The sequence below is a fragment of the Stegostoma tigrinum genome, chromosome 38 (assembly GCF_030684315.1).
Source record: "Stegostoma tigrinum isolate sSteTig4 chromosome 38, sSteTig4.hap1, whole genome shotgun sequence".
Taxonomy (NCBI): Eukaryota; Metazoa; Chordata; class Chondrichthyes; order Orectolobiformes; family Stegostomatidae; genus Stegostoma; species Stegostoma tigrinum.
This window is the reverse complement of record NC_081391.1, coordinates 26593484-26611365: the sequence shown is the minus strand read 5'-3', so window position 1 is coordinate 26611365 and position 17882 is coordinate 26593484. Positions and strand designations below refer to the sequence as shown.

Sequence of the window (17882 nt, the reverse complement as noted above, 5' to 3'; positions counted from 1 at the left end):
CTCCAATCCACGTTGCACTAAAGGCTAATAAATAATTCACCTTCTTAATTGTTGGTCGCAATTGTTTGTGTACAAAAACGCCCGATGGTTTGATTATATTTACGAGCATCTTGTCTTTTTTTAAAAAGTTACTTTTTTATACTTCCTGCCACAGCAAATTATTTTACGGTTGTCACATCATCAAAGCACAGGGAAAAAAAGCCATTCGGCCCATTCAGCGATTCTGTTGCTCTGGATAAATTACTGATATTTCATTGCTTTACAAAGTGGCTCCTGCTGTAACCAGCCTCAGTGCAGAGGCGGAACCTGTTTCCGAGCACTCGGGCGGAGCTGGAGGTAGAGCCGAGCCGGTTCAGTTTGTTTGTGGGACACAGTGCAATGGCGACAGCAAGAGCAAGGACAGGAGGTGGCTTGCTGAGGGTGAGTGTGTGTTTGGGAGTGGGAATCAGAGATCGACAAGGGCAAGCAACATTTGGTTGAACTCTGCGGCGAACTTCCAGATTTTGATTAAAACAGAGGAGGGTCTGAATCTGTATGCGGATACCGAGCCTCCTAAAGGCATTGTCCCAAAGCCCCCAGTCTGATCTACGGCTGTGCTCTCAGCAGTCACCTCAGTAATTTCAGTAAATGTTCGATCATTCATTACCTATAACTACAAGTTAGTTTGTGGCAAAATATTCGACTCCGGTGATGACTTCAAATCTGTGTATCCAGAGGTTTTAAACTGGAGTTGCTGGATGGCAGTGTGGTGGGCTGTAGTTTATTCAGGGAGTCAGACTCGCTGTGTGCTAAAATACACTTTACACGCACTTTGTGGGATGTTAACATCCCATGATATTTTTCTACACCTTCTTTCCTCATACAGGGGTATGTGAACACTGTCTCAACTTCCTGCCCGAATAGCATTGGGAGTGAAACATCTGTAAACATAAAAAGCATTAAGCTCTGTAATCTTAGATAATAAAATGTGAGGCTGGATGAACACAGCAGGCCCAGCAGCATCTCAGGAGCACAAAAGCTGACGTTTCGGGCCTAGACCCTTCATCAGAGAGGGGGATGGGGTGAGGGTTCTGCAATAAAGAGGGGGAGGTGGACCGAAGATGGAGAGAAAAGAAGATAGCTGGAGAGGAGAGTATAGGTGGGGAGGTAGGGAGGGGATAGGTCAGTCCAGGGAAGACGGACAGGTCAAGGAGGTAGAATGAGGTTAGTAGGTAGGAGATGGAGGTGCGGCTTGGGGTGGGATGAAGGGATGGGTGAGAGGAAGAACAGGTTAGGGAGGCAGAGCCAGGTTGGACTGGTTTTGGGATGCAGTGGGTGGAGGGGAAGAGCTGGGCTGGTTGTGTGGTGCAGTGGGGGGAGGGGACGAACTGGGCTGGTTTTGGGATGCTGTGGGGGAAGGGGAGATTTTGAAGCTGGTGAAGTCCACATTGATACCATTGGGCTGCAGGGTTCCCAAGCGGAATATGAGTTGCTGTTCCTGCAACCTTCGGGTGGCATCATTGTGGCACTGCAGGAGGCCCATGATGGACATGTCGTCTGAGGAATGGGAGGGGGAGTTGAAATGGTTTGCGACTGGGAGGTGCAGTTGTTTATCCCTAACCTGTTCTTCCTCTCACCCATCCCTTCCTCCCACCCCAAGCCACACCTCCATCTCCTACCTACTAACCTCATCCCACCTCCTTGACCTGTCCCCTCCCTACCTCTCCACCTATACTCTCCTCTAAACCTGTCTTCTTTTCTCTCCATCTTCGGTCCTCCTCCCCCTCTCTCCCTATTTATTCCAGAACCCTCACCCCATCCCCCTCTCTGATGAAGGGTCTAGGCCCGAAACGTCAGCTTTTGTGCTCCTGAGATGCTGCTGGGCCTGCTGTGTTCATCCAGCCTCACATTTTATTATCTTGGATTCTCCAGCATCTGCAGTTCCCATTATCACAAGCTCTGTAATCTTTATGGTTCTACCCCCACACTACCGCCTACCCCTGCTTCTGCTGAAATGGCCAGGTCAGTGACCTTTGATCAAGCCAGGCAGTTGTCACCACATGAAATCACATCCTGTTGTTATCATACACTTTGTGACGATCAAAGCTGTATCCTGTTCTCAGATGTAGTAATTATTTTATGTATCTGCCATTTCCAAGGGTATAAAAGGGACTGTGCCCTGTTTGGGGAGAATCGCTCACGATACTCAGCACTCTGTGCCGGGTTGCGTACAGCGATCCTCCACAGCTTGTAATTGGTTAATAATAAAGGCTTGTGTTTTGTAGCCAGGTCAGTGTCTTGCTCTTGCATCAAGTCTGTGAGGGTCTCCAAAAAATGAACCTAACAATTGTAGGCTGAAGCTTTGGATAAAGATGGTAGAGATTGCAATGGTCTTTCTTTGAAATGTCTGATTAGGAATTTCTGCTGCTGTTACATTGGCCGTTGGTGTGTTATGAAAAAATATAGCAGATTGATATTCGAATTGTTTGGCATTATGAATGCAGTCTCCTTAGCCAACAAATATTGGGTGGGATTTGAACCAGGACCACCTGTGTCTGAGGCAGTGATGCTAAATCGCAAGAATTTTCCAGTCACTGGATATTGATGGACAGACTCTTCGGCCAATTCGCCTCCTAAGCTCAGAGCACTGACTGGATGCAGCCTGGGATTTTTGATCAGTGCAGTTCTAAATGGTTTATCATTGGAATATTCAAATTCATACAGAATATTGGTAGCTAAAGATTTGGGGATTTCACAGTAAAATTGGAATTTGAATAGTTTGCTAGTGTCACATGGACTGAATCCTGTTACCTCTTTACATTTCCCACTGTTTTAATAGATAGCATGGTCAATCATGTTCAGATGTGCACAATGTGACACTGGAATATGTTGAAAAAATTTTCAATAATACTTATGGTGCTGATCCATTAATAAAATTTTTCACTGCCCCAATTTCCTCCCAGTGTTAAATGGAACAGGAAAGAATATTCAATAATATTGGAAACAGTGGCAAACGTAACCAAAGTTTGGAGGATTTGACATGTTGCTACACTATTGTGTATTAAAAGGTCTTTAATAAATGTATTAGTCTATTTTAGCTTCTGCACTGTCAAAATATTCAACTTTTCTCAAAAATCTTGCTAACAGAATTTTTTGTTTTAGGTGAGATCAGACAATACAGTTTAAATGTGTTAATATTTCTACAACAGAGTGACACAGGATGTACTGAAAAACAGTTTATGGATTCACAGAAATAGTTGGTCCGTAAGAGCTGGATAGTGTCTTAGATTTATTTAGTTATGTGTCAACAAGAAGAAAAGAAGGCATTCTCAGCCTTTGCTTCATAGCAAGGACAAGTTCAGAACTAGAAATCTGGTGGAGGCTCCTACCAGGTAACAAAGGTTTCTGAAACCTCAGCATGAATACATAGGCTAGGTTCTGGTGCATTGATAATGTTGCTGGACTAGCAAATAACACCAGGCTAATGTTCTGAGAATGACTCCTGCCACGGCAATGGTAAAATTTGCATTCAATAAAAATTTAGAAGGGCAAAAGCTAGTCTAATGGAAACCACTGTCATTTGTTATGAAAACTGATTTGATTCACTAATGTCCTCTTGGGAGGGATATCTGGTATCCTTACTTTGTCTGGCCCACATATGACTCCAGGCCCACAGTAATGTGTTTGACTGTCAGCTGCCCTGTGGACATATTGGAGTGGGCAATGAATGCTGGCCAAGCCACTGCTGTTTTATCCTGTGAATGAATGAAAAATAAATAATTCAAATAGATTGAGCAACCTGCAGCACCACAATCACGTTACATCTCAAAGGACAAGTGGTACAACCTGGCTTTGATCACAAAGCGAATGGTACAGCCTGGTCCTGATCCCTGGTTGTGCCAGGTAGTCTGAACCACTAAACACACATACACCTTGCCGTTTACCTGAACTAGAAACTTTTCTGTTTTCCGTTGAAATGGAGATAAATGTTTGGAATGAAGCGGGGATAGTGTTTTAAACTGAACATGCAGGGGATGGGCTGGAAATTATGGAAAAACGTAAAGGGGCAGGGCTCAGCAGAAGTTATTAAAGTTTCCAGAACAAATAATTATCTCAAGGAAGGCAATGGCTTAGTGGTATTGTTGCTGAACTGTTAATCCAGAGACCCAGATAACATTCTGGGGACTTGGGTTTGAATCCTACCATGGCAGCTGTTGGAATTTGAATTCAATAAACATCTGGAATTAATTGTTGGAAAAAACCTATCTGGGTCACTAATGTCCTTTAGGGAAGGAAACTGTCATCCTTACCTGGTCTGGCCTACATGTGACTCCTGACCCACAGCAATGTGGTTGACTCATAGCGCCCTCATCCTGTGAAACAATAAATGGGAAAAATAAATTGGACAGAGTATGGAAAGAGCCAAAAATCTAACTTCAGGCACAATAATGGGAATGACTGAGAGGAGGAGGCAGCCACTGCAGGACTGAGGGTGTTGTACTTAAATGCATGCAGCACATGATAATGAAAAAAATAAGAGTTTGTAACACAAATTGAAATTAGCCCATAGAATCTTGTGGATATCCACAGAAATGTGGCTACAAGAGGACCGGGGCTAGGAGCTAAATACCAAGGATGTAGGGTAGAAAATAAATCAGCAGAGAGAAAAGGAATGTAAGAAAGGCACTACTACAATTATGGGGGACTTTAATATGCAGATGGACTGGGAAAATTAAGCTGTTTGTAGACCCAAGAAACGGAATTTGTGGCATGTCTATGAGATATTATTTTTTTTGGAGCAACTTGTAGTAGAGCCCACTGGGGAACAGGCAATTCAGCTAGGTGATGTGTAATGAGGTGGACTTGATTAGGGAGCTTAGAATCTCTAGATAGAGTTCACCCTATCACTTCAAGAGGGAGAAGCTTGAATCTGATGTAATAGTATTACAATTGAATAAAGATAACTGTAAACACATGATGGAGGAGTTGGCCAGAGCTGATTAGAAGGGAAGCCTAGCAGGGAAGACAGTGGACCATCAATGGCGGGTGTTTCTGGGGGTAATTCGGGAGGCACAGCAGAAATTCATCCCAAGGAAGAAGAAACATACCAAGGGGAGGATGAGGCAACCATGGCTGAGAAGGGAGCCAATGGACCTGATCTATTTACATTTCCAGAAGGCCTTTGACAAGGTGCTACAAAGGAGGCTGCAAAAAAAATAAGAGCCCATGGTGTTGGGGTCAAGGGACTGGCATGGATAGAAGATGCCTGACAGTTAGAAAGTGGGAATAAAGGGATCTTTTTTCAGGATGGCAAGTGGAATTCTGCAGGGGTTAGAGTTGGGACCACAGCTATTCATGTTACACATTAACAATCTGGACGAACAAACTGAGAGCAATGTTGCCAAGTTTGCAGATGACACAATGATAGCTGGAGGAACAGGTAGTGTTGTGTGAGCAGGGAGGCTGCAAAAGTACTTGGACATGCCAGAAAAGTGGACAAAGAAGTGGAAGATGGGATACAGTGTGGGAAAGTGTGAGGTTATGCACTGTGGTAGAAAGAGTAAAGGTGTGGATTGTTTTCTGAATGGAGAAAAGCTTCAGAAATCTGAAGCACAAGGGTACTTGAAAAGAGTCCCAGTTCAGAATTCTCTTAAAGTTAACATACAGTTAGGAAAGCAAATGCAATGTTTGCATGGAGTTAAAGAAGGTTAGAATACAAGAGCATGGGTGTACTTTTGAGGCTACATAAGACTCTGGTCAGACTGTATTTAGAATATCGTGAGCAGTTTTCGGCCCTATATCTAAGGAAGGATGTGCTGGTGTTGGGGAAGGTTTACAAGAATGATCCCGGGGATGAAGGGCTTGTCATATGAGGAGCAGTTGAGGACTCTGAGTCTGTACTGGATGCAGTTGAGAAGGATGGGAGTTGGGAATCTGACTGAAACTTACAGAATACTGAAAAGCCAGGATAAAGTGGATGTGGAGATGTTTCCACTAGCAGGAGAAACTAGGACTCAAGGGTACACTCTCAGCATGAAGGGACGACTGTTTCTGAAACTGAGATAAGGAGGAATTTCTTCAAACAGAGGCTGGTTAATCTGTGTAACTCATTGCTGCGGAGGGCTGTGGAGTCCAAGTCATTGAATGCACTTAAGACAGACAGATAGGTTCAGTCAAGGATCAAGGGTTACAGGGAGAAGGAAGGAGAATGGGATTGAGAACATGTCAGCCATGATCCAATGGTGGCACAGACTCGATGGGCTGAATGGCCTAATTCTGCTTCTGTATCTTATTATCTAAAGACCTAGGGATAGAGACCAGAATTTTTGGATTACTGCACCAAGGGCTGGCACAGATACAGAATCAATGTTCTGCTATCCTGATGTACTTCGTAAGGTATAATCTGCCTGAATAACATGCACAACACTTTCACTGTATCACAGTACATGTGATGACAGTAAATCAAACAAACAAAATGCTACCCTTCTGTCCTGTATACTTCTAGGATTGTCTGGAATCACAAACACAAAGCTTTAGCTACGTTCATTTAATACTTAATTTGCATTTTTTAGAACCATACTACCTAAAAGCATAATTGGTGAAGCTTGTAAGCTTTTTAAATTGGCCCATGGTATTAAAAAAAGGCCTTACTGTCTCTACTCAAGTCGTACTTACATTGTTATACAAAATTGTGTGGTAATCTACAGTTAGCCATTGTCAGTCCGCAGCTGGTTTCACTATTGCTATTGAATTAGAAAGTTGTGTCAAAAACAACATCAGGAATGCAAATTCAAGGACAGCATTTATACACCAAGCGGGGAGAATACAGCTTAGTTACTGAGTGGCCTCTGGTTGAGGTTGCAACAGTTCAAGAAGGCAGGTCAGCACCGCCTCAAAGGCAACACAGGATGGGTAGGAAATGCTCATCCAACCAGCAATGCTCACAACTGGGGATTGTAGATGGTGGAGGGGGACTGGTCAGGCCTGCGGGACAGGAAGAAGTGGAGGGCCTTGAGGCCATCTGCATGCGGAATGCAGGTGTATAGGGACTGGACATCCATGGTGAAAATGAGGTGTTGGGGGCCAGGGAATTGGAAGTCCTGGAGGAGGTGGAGGGCATGGGTGCTGTCACGGACGTAGGTGGGGAGTTCCTGGACCAAAGGGGAGAAAATGGAGTCCAGATAGGTGGAGATGAGTTCGGTGGGGCAGGAGCAGGCTGAGACGATGGGTCGACCAGGGCAGGCAGGTTTGTGGATTTTGGGAAGGAGATAGAAATGGGCCGTGCGGGGTTGGGGAACAATGAAGTTGGAGGCTGTGGGTGGGAGGTCCCCTGAGGTGATGAGGTCATGAATGGTGTTGGAGATGATGGTTTGGTGCTCGGGTGTGGGGTCATGATCGAGGGGGCGGTAGGAGGTGGTGTCGCAGAGTTGGCGTCTGGCCTCGGCGATGTAGAGGTCAGTGCGCCATACTACCACTGCGCCACCCTTGTCTGCGGGTTTGATGGTGAGGTTGGGGTTGGAGCGGAGGGCTGCCCGTTCTGCGGGGGAGAGGTTGGAGTGGGTGAGAGGGGTGGAGAGGTTGAGGCGGTTAATGTCTCGACGGCAGTTAGAGATGAAGAGGTCGAGGGAGGGTAGGAGGCCTGGGGGTGGTGTCCAGGAGGAGGACTTGTGTTGGAAGCGGGTGAAGGGGTCAGTGGAAGGAGGGTTAGGTTCCCGGTTGAAGAAGTAGGCGTGGAGGCAAAGGCGGCGGAACTCAGCCTGCTCCTGCCCCACCGAACTCATCTCCACCTATCTGGACTCCATTTTCTCCCCTTTGGTCCAGGAACTCCCCACCTACGTCCGTGACAGCACCCATGCCCTCCACCTCCTCCAGGACTTCCAATTCCCTGGCCCCCAACACCTCATTTTCACCATGGACGTCCAGTCCCTATACACCTGCATTCCGCATGCAGATGGCCTCAAGGCCCTCCGCTTCTTCCTGTCCCGCAGGCCCGACCAGTCCCCCTCCACCGACACCCTCATCCGCCTAGCCGAACTCATGCTCACCCTCAACAACTTCTCTTTCGATTCCTACAGACTAAGGGGGTGGCCATGGGCACCCGCATGGGCCCCAGCTATGCCTGCCTCTTTGTAGGTTACGTGGAACAGTCCCTCTTCCGCACCTACACAGGCCCCAAACCCCACCTCTTCCTCCGTTACATTGATGACTGTATCGGCGCCGCCTCTTGCTCCCCGGAGGAGCTTGAACAGTTCATCCACTTCACCAACACCTTCCACCCCAACCTTCAGTTCAACTGGGCCATCTCCAGCACATCCCTCACCTTCCTGGATCTCTCAGTTTCCATCTCAGGCAACCAGCTTGTAACTGATGTCCATTTCAAGCCCACCGACTCCCACAGCTACTTAGAATACACCTCCTCCCACCCACCCTCCTGCAAAAATACCATCCCCTATTCCGAATTCCTCCGCCTCCACCGCATCTGCTCCCACGATGAGGCATTCCACTCCCGCACATCCCAGATGTCCAAGTTCTTCAAGGACCGCAACTTTCCCCCCACAGTGGTCGAGAACGCCCTTGACCGCGTCTCCCGCATTTCCCGCTACACATCCCTCACACCCCGCCCCCGCCACAACCGCCCAAAGAAGATCCCCCTCGTTCTCACACACCACCCCACCAACCTCCGGATACAACACATCATTCTCCGACACTTCCGCCATCTACAATCCGACCCCACCACCCAAGATATTTTTCCATCCCCACCCCTGTCTGCTTTCCGGAGAGACCACTCTCTCCGTGACTCCCTTGTTCGCTCCACACTGCCCTCCAACCCCACCACACCCGGCACCTTCCCCTGCAACCGCAGGAAATGCTACACTTGCCCCCACACCTCCTCCCTCACCCCTATCCCAGGCGCCAAGATGACTTTCCACATTAAGCAGAGGTTCACCTGCACATCTGCCAATGTGGTATACTGCATCCACTGTACCCGGTGTGGCTTCCTCTACATTGGGGAAACCAAGCGGAGGCTTGGGGACCGCTTTGCAGAACACCTCCGCTTGGTTCGCAATAAACAACTGCACCTCCCAGTCGCAAACCATTTCCACTCCCCCTCCCATTCTTTAGATGACATGTCCATCATGGGCCTCCTGCAGTGCCACAATGATGCCACCCGAAGGTTGCAGGAACAGCAACTCATATTCCGCTTGGGAACCCTGCAGCCCAATGGTATCAATGTGGACTTCACCAGCTTCAAAATCTCCCCTTCCCCCACAGCATCCCAAAACCAGCCCAGTTCGTCCCCTCCCCCCACTGCACCACACAACCAGCCCAGCTCTTCCCCTCCACCCACTGCATCCCAAAACCAGTCCAACCTGTCTCTGCCTCCCTAAGCTGTTCTTCCTCTCACCCATCCCTTCCTCCCACCCCAAGCCGCACCTCCATCTCCTACCTACTAACCTCATCCCACCTCCTTGACCTGTCCGTCTTCCCTGGACTGACCTATCCCCTCCCTACCTCCCCACCTATACTCTCCTCTCCACCTATCTTCTTTTCTCTCCATCTTCGGTCCGCCTTCCCCTCTCTTCCTATTTATTGCAGAACCCTCACCCCATCCCCCTCTCTGATGAAGGGTCTAGGCCCGAAACGTCAGCTTTTGTGCTCCTGAGATGCTGCTTGGCCTGCTGTGTTCATCCAGCTTCACACTTTGTTACCTTGGATTCTCCAGTATCTGCAGTTCCCATTATCCCTTCCTTTTAGATAGGAGGCCAGTATTCAACCACCACCTGCTCCAGAGATGTGTAATACCATTTCTGAACAGATTGATTCAAAAATATCTACCCTGAGAAAGTTTGTAATGGTGTTCTGGAACTAAGTTGACTGACCTCCAGCAACCACAAACCCGTCTTCCTTTTGTACTAAGTATGACTCCAACTAGCAGAGAGTTTTCACCTTGATTCCCATAAATTTCAGTTTTGCTAGCTCTCTGATGTGAGTCTTAGTTGAATGATGCCTGCAAGTCAAGGGCAATCATTCTTATTTCTGGAGTTCAGCTGTTTTGTCCATGTTTGAACCAAGACTGTAATGTGATGAAGAGCTAAGTGGGTAAGTTAATACTTCACAAATGTAGCTTGGTAGCAGTATTAACAGCTTCTTCATCACTTTGCTGGCATTTAGAGGCTTTCAGTTACTCAAGCTGCGATTAACTAGTCCAGCTTTGCAGTTTTAAACTTAACAACTTCACCAGCAGAATATAAGTGTATATGTCTTCTATCAGTTAATGATCAATGGAATATAATTGAGGAAAGATTTCTCATGATAAGATTAAATATTTAACCGCTGTCTGTATTCAAATGTATCACAATGCAACTTTTTTTAATGTCAATGTAGGCAGCCAACAACGATCCTTCATTGACATGAGCTTTGGATCATCATTCTCTTGTTCAGTCTTAATTTTACTTTTCTCGATTCTGTAAATCTCCTAACATAGTTCATGATGTTCTAAAGGAGGATAAACAGCCACTTACCTTTTCCCTGCCACACACTAACTATAACTGAGTCTACGTCTGCTGGGAATATGAAGTGAGCGGAGAACAAAAATTGGAAGAAAATCCATGGGTATTTAAAAGAGAAGAAGTAATGATTGCAACAAGCACGACCCTGTCTGTTCCCTCTGACATTCTGATGGGCTTGTATAGTTTCACAATTCATGTGTATCGTTCCACTGCCAGCTTTTGCTGCTGCTTTTAAACTGAAGCCCACATGGTCATGGGGGAGAAAGACCTCATTGTATATGCCAGGGATTTGAATCTTAACTTTTTGAATAGAAGCATTCCAAGTTCACTAAAACAGCGAAGGATTGGTGCTGGGTGGGGCATGTTGGCCAAGAGTCACTGAAGAGCAAATAAATGGAAAGTACTGGCTGTGTTTTTAAAAGCACAATAAATACATCAACAAATAGAAAATCTGATGGAGTTTGGAATTATTTGATAGGAGACTGGTGGCTTCTGAAGGGCATATAGAGACATTGGTCAAGACAGATTCTGGTTTTATACAGCGCTCACACTGAAGAATAACAATTTGGGGCAAGTTAGGAGAGAGCAGCCTAACTCAGTAAGTGTCAGGAAAGGAGCAGATTATAACACACCAAACAAAGCCTCTGCTGTAGTACATTGCATTTGTATCAAAGAAACAAGCAATTCTGTACAAATCTCATAATATCGTTACATTGCAAATCTGTGTAATTACTGAGTACCAGTAACCATTTTTGTAACAGACAATCCCTTGCACAATGACACACTTTTCATTGCTTTCAGAGCCAACATTTCTTTAATTTTCTTACCTTGAGGGAATCACTATTACTCAAGACTTTCCAAATGATGATACAATTTTAAGAAATGTAATGTAAAAGTTTAAATGGAGGGAAACCTTCACTCTAGTTCCCTTTTCTGGTTGGAACTTCACTGCTCCTGTTCTCTCCACTTGATATGTCCACAGGCAAAGGACTGTACTTTGAACCAAGCAGAGCACTATCTATCTCAGAGAAGATCCTTTCTTCTAACCTTTGAATTGCTGACCTAGTAAAATGCAAATGATTCTTTTTGTCTGAGCAATAAATGATTATTGAAGACTGCACAGCTTGGAATTTGGAATTCGGACTAATGTAGCCAACTTTTAATGAGCAGTGTCCTGGCTAATTTTACTACATTGATCATTAGAAGAGATTTTAAAATACAATGTCAGCTGCTTGGTGCTTGCTCAAATATGGTTCACATTGCAGCTGTGATCATGTCATTATTATCTTCTTGCCCAAAATTTTCCACAACACTGCAATTTCTGCATGATGTTGTGCTGCTTAAAAAGGGAATGTTGAATTGGCTCAGAAATGCCTCTCAAAGAGCATATTATTTTGACATTCAAGCGCTGTTACTATGTAGCAAATATGGTGTCATTTTGAGTGCAATGACAGCCCACAGATGATTTAAGAGTAAGGTTGTTGGCATTGTTTGATCTCTGATAATCTATTTTGGGAGAGGGTGGCCCTCCTTTGGTTTACCTTTACAGATGGTTATTAAGGCTAGTCCTTGACAAACAGTTTCTGCCAAAAGCATGCGGGTTGTTATGGTGTAACTGGGCTTCAGTAAAGCCTTTGATAAGGTTCCACATGGTAGGCTATTGGAGAAAATACAGAGGCATGGGATTGAAGGGGATTTAGCAGTTTGGATGAGAAACTGGCTTTCTGTAAGAAGGCAACGAGTGGTGGTTGATGGAAAGTATTCAGCCTGGAGTCCAGTTACTAGTGGTGTGCCTCAAGGACCTGTTTTGGAACCATTCTGTTTGTCATTTTTATAAATGACTTGGGCGCAGGTATAGGTGGATGGGTTAGTAAGTTTGCAGATGACACTAAAGTCGGTGGAGTGGTGGACAGTGTGGAAGAATGTTGCAGGTTGCAGGGAGACTTGGATAAACTGCAGAATTGGACTGACAGGTGGCAAATGGAGTTCAATGCAGATAAATGTGAGGTGATTCACTTTGGGAGGAATAATAGGAAGGCAGAATACTGGGTCAATGGAAAGATTCTTGGTAGTGTGGATGTGCAGAGGGATCTTGGTGTCCATGTACATAGATCCCTGAAAGTTGCCACCAGGTTGATAGTGCTGTTAAGAAGGCTTACGGTGTGTCAGGTTTTATTGATAGAGGGATTGAGTTCCAGAGCCGTGATGTCATACTGCAACTGTACAAAACGCTAGTGCGTCCTCATTTGGAATATTGTGTGCAGTTCTGGTCGCCCCATTACAGGAAGGATGTGGAAACATTGGAGAAGGTGCAGAGGAGATTTACCAGGATGTTGCCTGGTCTGGAGCGCAGGCCCTATGAAGAAAGGCTGAGGGACTTGGGACTGTTCTCATTGGAGAGAAGGAGGCTAAGAAGGGATTTAATAGAGACATACAAGATGATCAGAGGATTCGATAAAGGTGGACAGTGAGAGTCTTTTTCTGAGGATGATGACTTCAGCTTGTACAAGGGGGCGCAGCTACAAATTGAGGGGTGATAGATTTAAGACAGATGTCAGAGGCAGGTTCTTTACTCAGAGAGAGGTAAGGGCGTGGAACGCCCTGCCTGCCAATGTAGTTAACTCAGCCACATTAGGGGCATTTAAACAGTCCTTGGATAAGCATATGGATGATGATGGGATAGTGTAGGGGGAGGGGCTTAGATTAGTTCACAGATTGGCGCAACATCGAGGGCCGAAGGGCCTGTTCTGCTCTGTATTGTTCTATGTTCTGTGTTGTTTTTGATGTTCTCTTTGTAGCCAAGTTGATGTTTCTGCTGATTTTTGGGATACATGTCAGCTCTCTGTTTTTCCAGTTGTGACTCCCAGCTGTTATAGTTAATGTTTAAGGCACTTCATCTTACACTGTAAGCTTCTTGAAACTTCTTCATGCCACATTCAGTCAAATGTGACCTTGATGTCAAAGGCAGTCACTCTCTCTTCACCTCTGGGATTCGGCCGTTTTGTCTAATGTTGAACCAAGGCTGTAATGAGGTCAGAAGCTGAATGGCCCTGGTGGAACTCCACCTGGAAGTCACTGAACAGGTTATTTTTGAGCAGTGCTGCTTGATAGCACTGTTGATGACACTCTCCATCACTTTACTGATGATTGAGTGGGCTAACGGGGCAGTAATTGGTTGGGTTGGATTTGCTCTGCTGTCTATGTACAGGACATACCCGGGCAATTTTCCATTGTCAGGCAAATGGCAGTGTTGTAGCTATACAGGAACAGATTGGCTAGGGGAGCCGCAAGTTCTGGAATGTGACCAGGGTCCCAAGCATTTGCAATACCCAGTGCTTTTAGCCTTTTCTTGACACCATGTGGAGTGAATCGATTGGCTAAAGGTTGGAATCTGTAATGCTGGGACCACTGGAGGAGGCCTAAATGGATCATCCACTTGGCACTTCTGGCTGGAGATTGTTGCAAATGTTTCAGCCTTATCTTTTGCACTGATGTACTGGGATCCCTTGTCATTGAGGATGGGACGATTTGTGGATTTGCCTCCTCCAGTGAGTTGTTTAATTGTTCCCCACCATTCACAACTAGATGTGGCAGGATTGCAGAGTTTAGATCTGATCCGTCGGTTATGAGAATACTTAACTGTATCTATCGCTTACTATTTAAGTGTTTGATGTACATGTAGTCTTTTATTTTGTAGCTGCGTCAGGTTGACACCTGATTTTTAGGAATGCCTGGTGCTGCTCCTGGCATGCCATCCTGCCACCTCCATTGAACCAGGGTTCATGCCCTAGCTCGATGGTAATGATTGAGTGGGGGATATGCCAGGCCATGAGGTTACAGATTGTGCTGGAGTACAATTCTGCTAATGTTGATGGCCCACACCGCCTCTTGGATGCCCAGTCTTGAGTTGCGAGATCTGTGCAAAGTCTGTCCAATCCAGCACGGTCATAGTGTCACACAACACGGTAGAGGTTGTTCTCAATGTGAAGGTGGGATTTTATCTCCACAGGGACGTGCGATGTTCGCTCTTACCAATACAGTTATGGACAGATGTAACTGCAGCTGGCATATTAGTGGGGATGAGGTCAAGTATGTTTTTCGTCTTGTTGGTTCCCTCACCACTTGCCGCAGACCCAGTCTAGCAGCTATGTCCTTTAGGATCTGACCAGCTCAATAAGTAGTGCTGCTACTGAGCCACTCTTGGTGGTCGGTGTTGAAATCCCCCACCCAGAGTATATTTTGTGGCCTTGCCATCCTCAGTGCTTCCTGCAAGTGTTGTTCAAAATGATTCATCAGCCAAGGAAGAATGGTATGTGGTTACATTGCAGGAGGTTTCCTTTGCCATGTTTGACTTCATGCCATGTTGAGGACCCCCTGGGTAACTCCACCCTGACTGCATCGCATGGTGCCACTGCCCTGACTGGCTGTTGCCTTCCGTTGGGACAGGACATACCCCAGAATGGTGTCTAGGGCATTGTCTGTAAAGTATGTTTCTGTGAGTATGACTATGTCAGGCTGTTGCTTGTCTAGTCTATGAGACCGCTGACTTAATTTTGGCACTAACCCCCAGATGTTAGTCAGGGAGACTTTGCAGGGTTAACAGGCTGTTTGTGCATTTTAATTTCTGGTGCCCAGGTTAATGCCTCAGGTGGTTCATCCAGTATCATTTCTTTTTTCCTTGCTAGCAGTCAATGCAACTGAGTGGCTTGCTACGCCATTTCAGAGGGCATTTGAGGGTGAGCCACAGTGCTGTTGGTCTGGAGTCACCTGTAGGCCAGACCATTAAGGAGGCAGAATTCCTTCTGCAAGTGGGTCAGATAGGTTTTTAGCAGTGATCAGTTCTTACATGGAAGTTACTGGATATTCCTCTTTGTTGATTTAATTAAATTCCATCAGCTGTTTCATTGCAATTTGACTCTATGTTCCAGAGTATTTACCTGGATTTCTGTGGATTGCTAATCCATTGACTTGTCAACTGAATGCAAGTATTTTTACAGGACATCCTGTCAATGACCTGTCTATCTTGCCAGCTTTGTCCATCTGCAGTCTTCGTTCCCTCCCTTATGTCCATCTCCCAAAATCCAACATTAGTGAGGTACTTGGACTCAATTTTCCATTTTGTTTGGTGAAGAAATTAAATGAACGTAGAGATAAAGAAAGAATACTAAGAAATCCACAGAAATTGTTTACTATGCAATGTATGGTATATTCTTTCTGTTCTCTGAATGAGTCATTTTATTTAATTCTGTGACCTCTGTTTCCCGTATCCTTCCATTATCTTTTACAGGCCAAGAACAAAAGGTTGCCAATAGTTGTTTTTTAGAGACTTTGCTTCTTTTACACTGTGGAGATACTCCTGGATTGTAACTGTCATCTCTGTAAAGTGAATCAGAATACTAACCCCATATATCCTTCCAGATCCCAGGGATTGAGCTGCTCAGTCTTTAACCGTGCCCTGCAATATGGTGGAGTCAACTTGTCAGGTTTGCCACAGGAGCAGTTTGATTGTAATTCTTCCATCTTATCGTTTGTTGTTTTGCAGCCCAAGAGACTGAATAATCCCATACACTACCATCAGAAATTAGCCACTTGATGACCATTAGTTGACAAGCAAAGCCATGTAAATGGTCCTTTAATTATTTCTACCTGGCAGGAAGGTGTGCCTGAAATCTCTGTGCCTCAGAGGCCCTCTGCTATTAAGTGTAATATTTATTCAGAAGTACTTCATGATTTTGCCAATTCAGTTTGTGCAGTCTTTTCACTTGATATCAATTTCAGGATCTTCTGTTTTGTAGGTTTTATCACAACTGTTATTCCAGGCCCACGGTGTTCGTAATGGACCCCAGAGATCTGTTAGCACAATGTTTAAGGTAAATAGTCTGTATACAGTATAGAGTTCTGAAATATTTTGTAGCAAATTTATTCTTGTAACATTTTGGGTTTTGCAATATCGATCCCTGCACTCGGCAACCATATTTTTATTGTATTTGTTTGTGGGATGTGGCAAGACATTGTCTTTACCTAATATTTCTTGAGAAAACTGTGTTGAGCTGCCTGCTGCAGAGTGTGGGTATGCTGTGTGTGCTTAGGAAGGGTGCTCCAAGACTTTGATCCAGCAATTGACAAAGGAACATCAAAATCCTTGGCAGGATGTGCCTTTGTTGGTTCTATTAAGGCCACAGAATCATACAGCACAGAAGAGGCCTTTCAGTTCATCAAATCTGCACCGCCTTCCTGCATAAATCCCATTTTCCAGCATTTGACCCATAGCCTTGAATGTGGTAGAAAATAAAGTGTGAAGCTGGATGAACACAGCAGGCCAAGCAGCATCTCAGGAGCACAAAAGCTGACGTTTCGGGCCTAGACCCTTCATCCCATTATCACGCCTTGAATGCGGTGTCATTTTAATTGCCTGTTGAAGTACTTTCTAAATGTTGTAATGTTTCCTGCCTCAACTACCCTGCCAGGCAGTACATTTCAGATCTCCTCCATCTTTCTGATTTAAAAAAAAACATTTTCCTCAAATCCCCTCTAAACCTCCTGTCCTGCACCTTAAAATTATGCCATCTTGTTATTGACCCTTCGACAAGAGGGGAACAGCTTCCTATCCACCCTGTCAATTCTTATCATTAATCTTACATCTGTCAGGTCCCCGACAACCTTGTCTGCTCCAAAGAAGAAAACCTTAACTGATCCAGCCTCTGTTCAGTGCTAATTCCTCCATCTCAGGTGACATCCTGGTGAGTCTCCTCTGCACCCCCTTCATTGCAATCATATTCTTCCTATTGAAAAGGTAAAGTCACCATAGATTACCAGGCTGTACTTCGGTTCTCTCATTAGAGAGAAGGAGATAACTGGTGGTGGTTTAACCTGAACATCAGGTGAGGTGGGAGGTTGAGAAGGAGAGCTCCCCCCATGGTAACCTCAGCCAGTGTAGGACTTCAACCCACATTGTTAGTATCACACTGCATCGCAAACCTGACTAACCCGATCATACACAATGTAGGGGCAAATTACTGCAGATATTGGAATCTGTACTGAAAATAAAAAAGTGCTGGAAGTCACAGCAGGTCAGGTAGCATCTAGACTTGAATTGTTAGCTTGCCTGGTCTCCTCAGATGCTGCTTGACCTGTTCTGATTTCTGACGTATTGTTGTTTTCAGTATCCTTGACCAAACCTTCCCTCTCCAAGTGGAGATTAATCCCCTCCTTCAAAATGTTCTCCAGTAGTTTCCAGACTGCTGATGTGAGACTCGTTGGTGATGAATTCCCTGGGATATCCATAACTTCTTGAAAAGTGGAACCACATCAGCTGTCTTTCAATCCTTCAACGGTTTAGTAAGCTGCTCAATTGTGTAAAGGTGCATCAAGTCACTATAAAAACACACAAAA

At 45.2% G+C, this 17882-nt stretch overlaps 1 protein-coding gene across 3 annotated transcripts in view; it reads left to right on the top strand.

The window, feature by feature from the left end:
• Positions 1-289: 289 nt before the first annotated feature.
• Positions 290-17882, top strand: part of LOC125447145 (branched-chain-amino-acid aminotransferase, cytosolic) — a 67606-nt gene continuing 50013 nt past the window's right edge. For 2 of the 3 annotated variants that reach the window (XR_009443022.1, XM_059640419.1), the window contains exons 1-2: positions 290-420; positions 16286-16360. Coding sequence is in view for 2 of the 3 variants with exons in the window: in XM_059640419.1 (XP_059496402.1) it covers positions 379-420; positions 16286-16360 (117 nt within the window). In the remaining variant the exon portion in view is untranslated. The remainder of the gene's footprint in view (positions 421-16285; positions 16361-17882) is intronic. The other variant, XM_059640420.1, reaches the window with a different exon arrangement.